This window comes from Mytilus edulis, chromosome 13 (assembly GCF_963676685.1).
Source record: "Mytilus edulis chromosome 13, xbMytEdul2.2, whole genome shotgun sequence".
Lineage (NCBI taxonomy): Eukaryota > Metazoa > Mollusca > Bivalvia > Mytilida > Mytilidae > Mytilus > Mytilus edulis.
Window position 1 is genome coordinate 17,167,040 of NC_092356.1, and position 5,553 is coordinate 17,172,592.

Below are 5,553 nucleotides of genomic sequence, written 5' to 3' on the forward strand. Positions count from 1 at the left end.
CAGGGCAACACCAATATCACTCAGTGAAATAAATTATTAATAATCTCCTCATACTTTACTAAGGTTTGTCTATCTTTTTATTTTATAAAAATAAGAAGATGTGGTATGAATCCCAATACACCACAGTATAGCCTTTTTTACTTTTTGATTCGACAGTCACAAATAATCACTTTTTTACACAAAATTAACGCCTGGTGTACAATTTGTTAATCCTGGTATCTATTCTGAGTTTATTTACTAGTACAGAGGAAATTGCTTATTCATATCGAGTCTTATTTTTGTAATGCTTTAATGTTCGTTAACGTAAAATACCAAGTCCAATAATATATTAATATTATTCGCTACCCAACAAATGAAGTCAGTGATGCTAAATACAGATATTAAAAACGATATATATTGCATACATGTATTATATATCACAGCATACCTATTATTAACGTTGTACTTTACTAACGACATTCCTAGTAAATTATTGCTTAAAGTAACACAGCCTTATAGATAGCGACATAAATATTTTAGGCATCACCACTGAAAATAAAAATATAAAATCAATTTGTGTCATAAAGAAAGGAAGAATCTATTTTAGCCCATATCTGTGTACTTCCTTGTAAAGTGTACAATTTGATTGAAAATTACTAGTTAAGAATTTTTGTTAAAACATAAATAGCTTGCGAAAGATTTTCAAGTATTACAAAAACACTAATTTAAATGCCAAGCTTTAGGTTGAAAGACAAATTGCCAGATATTCGTTAAACAACACTATGTTTACTACATTAATGTTTGAAATCCAGTGCAGTTTTTCTACATGATCACTGGTATTAAAGAGATAATAGTAACTGCAATTACGATTATCCCAATATGGCGACGGTAGATATAGGTAAAATCTTTACACTCATTTTTCTTAAATGTAGCATGCTTTTGTCAATAGTTACTCAGCTGCAAGGTTTATCTATACCAGTACATCATAGGCCGTGTTCACACTGACCTAAATGCGGTGTTGTGTTAGTGTAACTCACACGTAAACAAAACATAATTGCGTTCCCATTGATAAAACTCAATGTTTACATGTAGTTTAAATCATGTTTTATCTACACACAGTCGATAGTCGATGTAGGCCTTATGTGGGTTTAGTGTACATAAAACAAGATATTTAAAACACGAATTGTACCATGCAGTCTATTTAAAGAAGAAACGTTTTCTTGATAAAAATATTATTTATATCAATTGTTGATAAAGTTCTTTACAAAATTATGTGTTTAAAGTTGATATTCTTTTGTTTTATATATAAAGGCTATTTATATATATATATAAACACTTTACGCATCTTTATTAACCCCTTATCAAGACCCAAAGCATCATTATTGCCACATAATTCATTTGAAAATGTCTTCCCGAATTGACTGGACGTTTGCAGAAACAGGCGCTTTAATAAGCCTATGGCAACAGGACCATATTCAGAAGATGTTTAATAGCATGTGCAGGAAGAAGCCAATTTGGGAAGACATATCAAAACAGTTAAAGATAAAGGGTATTGACAGAACGGGAAAGCAATGTGAAGTAAGAATTCACACAATGACTACAAAATACCGGAAAATTGTAAAGGCAAACAAGGAGAGTGGGGCTTCACCGAAATTCTGTCCCTTCTTTGAGCAACTGGATGAAGTGTTGGGAACAAAAGCCAGTACAGCTCCACCCTGATTGATTGACTCAGGAATAAAAACATCTGGTAAGAACTTCACAATTTTACATTTACTAGTTTTATAAGTACATATAAGAAAATATGCGTGAAATATTTGCCACTGTTCTATATACCTAATCAACGATTCACGAATAAAAGCGTATTCGGTGATTTTTTTTTTGTTTGGCTTGTCTTGCAGATTCCAGAAATTCTCTTACAAATAAAAAAAAAAGTCAGCAGTAATTTACATTGTATGATTTTTTTTAACATCCAAATCATAGAGAAAATATTGGGTATGATTTCCAATGACACAGTTCTCCACGAGATATAAAAATGAGACAGAAATTAACAAGTATAGGTAACCGTACAGCCTTCAATAATGAGCAAAGCCCATACCGCATAGTCAGCTATAAAAGTCCCCGAAATTACCATGTAACATATTTCAAACGAGAAATCAATGTTTAGACGTATCTGCAAGGAAGTATCGGGACATTGCTCTTGGTTCCAACTCCTGATCGTTTTATTCAACCAAAAGTAATGGATTGAGAAAAACGGAAATAAGTTTCTCAAAATCATCAACTCGCTATAATATATATTTTGCTAAACTTGTATATGTGTATGCTAAGCATATTGTATAATCCTATATTTCCTTTTTTAGTTCCTGAAATGGTTGACGACAACAACAATGAAGTGCCTTGTGAGATGAATGCCGGTTCGGTAACTGTAGTTGACAAAAATGATAACGAAACAGATTGCCAGAAAACAGAAATCAGCCCAGAAAAAAATACAACAACCCAGGCCCAGGATGATAAAGGCAATACTGTATCCAATCCTCGCAGGTAAACTACTGAAAACTAAGCATGGCATTATAATTTTAAAGAGCATACTCTTGTCCGCATAAAAGACCTCTATTTCAATGGGGAACATTTTACGTAAAATAAAATTATCCCATTACATACATTTTCAACATAAATAGGTATCCGTTTTAAATTGGCTGTCATTTCATATAAAACTGCATTTACACGTAGTTCCAATAATTATTTGCATGTCCCCCTTACTTAAAGAGTATTTCATTGCATCGGGGGGGGGGGGGGGGGGGGGGGGGGGGGGGGGGGGGGGGGGGGGGGGTTGGCGGGCAAAGCATATATTTTTTTCAGATAGGTCATACGTTTTCATTTTTGTTTGGCTTAATGGTTAATTCGTTTACTCCCTTTCAGAATATCAAATAATTAAACTTTTACCAAATATGATATTTAAAAAAAATTGAAAACCATGTCTTTTGTATTTTTAAGCAACAACGATGACAGAAAATCAAGGAAACGTTCAAACACAGAGGATCTGATGACATCTTTCCTTGAAATGCAACAAAAAAGCGAGGAACGTTTTTTTGAATTTGAAAAGAAAAGAATGGAAATGGAGGCAAAAGAAGAAGAAAATAGACAAAAGAGAGAAGAAGAACAAGAAAAAAAGCAACAAGACTTTTTACTGGAACTAGCTAAAATATTTGCAGCAAAAAAATAAATAAAAAAAGTTATAGATTTTTAGTAATTTTGTTATAATTTATAAATCAAGTGGTCACATCAGTTATTATGACAGAAATTGTACATTTGAATTATAAATACACAAGTCAATTATATATTATCTCTAAACTAAATAGGACGCAACAGCAACCCTGATATTTTCAGCATAGTTGTTTTGATTAATTTGCAAATTGGCAAGAAATACATTATCTTGATCACCAACAACGCCATTTAGCCACTGTTCATTGATACCATCACCATGCACTTCACAAAAGTTATGTAATGTACAACAAGAACAAACAACATAAGGCACACGTACAGTAGCGACATCAAGTCTTTTCAGTAAGCAACGCCATCTCCCTTTCAACCTACCAAATGATCCTTCCACAACCATGCGTGTACTTGAATGCTTGTAATTAAAAGTTTTTTGTTCGTAAGTTAAATTTCCGAAATCGGAAAAAGGTCTCATCAGCCAAGATTTCAAAGGATACGCGGCATCACCCAATAAAAATACAGGTATCTCAGTTCCATTAATATTGACTGTATGTTGAGGAAATAGCTCTCCATTCTCTCCTTGTCGATAAATGTCTGAATTACTAAATATGCGCGCATCATGGACTCGGCCTGGCCATCCGACATAAACATTGGTAAAGCAGTAATTTGCATCAACGACTGCTTGGCATACCATTGAATACCACCCTTTTCTGTTGTAATAATCAGCTGGATTATCACGTGGTGCCACTATAGGTATATGTGTTCCATCTATAGCCCCACCTACTTGCGGAAAACCGTTGATTCGTCTAAAGTCTCGTATATTCTCAATAAGTCTTTGACCTGTAGGTAGACATATATATTTCGGCATTAAATGGTCCGTTATAACTTTGCAAGTGTCATTTGCAATTGTGCAACACGTCGACCTCCCAACAGCAAATAGGTGCGATATAGTTCTGTATTCTGCATTTGTGGCTAATCGCCATAAAGTAATTGCGACCCTTTTCCTTACAGTTATGCATTTCCTGAAGTTTGTGTTTCTTTTCTCGATGTGGATCTCAAGTTCCGTGCACAAAAAATTGAACGTTTGCTTTGATAGCCTGAAGTTTTCACGAAAGTCATTCTCCTTCCAGGACCCATTTACAACATGTTCCCACCAGTTGTCACTCCTTTGTCTTTGCCAAATACTCCTTGGAGGAGAAATGCCATTGGAAACAAACAAAAATGATAAAAATGCAGTTACCCTTCTTTGCTGCAATATCCTGAACATCTCTATTCTTCTTCTTCTTCTATAAGCCCGCTGCTGCAGCCTACGTTTTTTGTTGCGTAATTGAGAAATCTTTTGTATCTTTAAAGAACTGTATATCATCAAAATGGCTTTCATGACTGCTAGATAACTCGTCCGATAAATATGTATTGAACATTTAAATGACATATAGTTTACAAGTGTGAACAAATCTCATGTACAAGTAACTAAACAATGTGTATAGATGTGAACAAATGTAATGTGAAACTAGTGTACACTTCACTAAACTAATTGTAAACATGTTTACTCTACATAGCGTTTGGTGTGAACACGGCCATATTTGAATCGTAAAGGTGCACTGGATTAGTCTAAGCGCTTTGAAAATTGCCGTCGAAAAAATCGGGATGATAATCGTAACTCGGAAAAAAAGATAATCGTAATTATGGTATTTAAAAATGGAAAGATAATCGTAACTGGAAAGTGTTTTATTGATATTGACACTTAAAACATATATCTAATAGCATATAATGAAGTTATATCGATGAATTATTTACGAACCGTTCCAACATCTTATGACATTTCTTTTTATGCATATATTATTAACAGTTCTTAGGAAAACAGCTACATATGTGTATTAATTTATGTTTTTTGATTGAGTTAAGTCTGCCAATTGATATTTTAACGTGTGTTTTTCTATGTTGTGATGTTATGCTATTGTTTTTTTTACACTAGTAATTTTGGGGCCCTTTATAGCTTGTTGTTCGGTGTGAGCCAAGGCTCCGTGTTGAAGGCCGTACATTGACCTATAATGGTTTACCTTTTTATAAATTGTTATTTGGATAGAGAGTTGCATGTCTCATTGGCACTCACCCCACATCTTCCTATATCTACATACTAGTATATCATAAAATTTAGTTTTTTTAATAAATAATGCCGTTAGTTTTCTCGTCTAAAGTGTTTTACATTGTCATTTCGGAGCCTTTTATAGCTGTCTATGCCGTATGGGCTTTGCTCATTGTTGAAGGCCGTACGGTGACCTATTTTTGTTAATATCTGAGTTATGTTGGTCTCTTGTGGAAAGTTGTCTCGTTGATAATCATACCATATTTTTTTGGCAT

General features: G+C 33.8%; 2 protein-coding genes across 2 annotated transcripts; one reads left to right on the plus strand and one right to left on the minus strand.

Annotated features, from left to right (window-relative positions):
• Positions 1 to 968: 968 nt before the first annotated feature.
• LOC139501462 (putative autophagy-related protein 11) lies at positions 969 to 3,314 on the plus strand. The gene is made up of 3 exons (XM_071290536.1): positions 969 to 1,726; positions 2,337 to 2,517; positions 2,971 to 3,314. Exons 2-3 carry the CDS (start codon positions 2,345 to 2,347, stop codon positions 3,197 to 3,199), a joined length of 402 nt encoding a protein of 133 aa, XP_071146637.1. The 5' UTR covers positions 969 to 1,726; positions 2,337 to 2,344; the 3' UTR covers positions 3,200 to 3,314.
• Positions 3,315 to 3,322: 8 nt separating this feature from the next.
• On the minus strand, positions 3,323 to 4,060 carry LOC139500133 (putative nuclease HARBI1). The gene has a single exon (XM_071288872.1). The coding sequence runs from the start codon at positions 4,058 to 4,060 to the stop codon at positions 3,323 to 3,325; it is 738 nt and encodes a 245-aa protein (XP_071144973.1).
• Between the last annotated feature and the right edge of the window lie 1,493 nt (positions 4,061 to 5,553).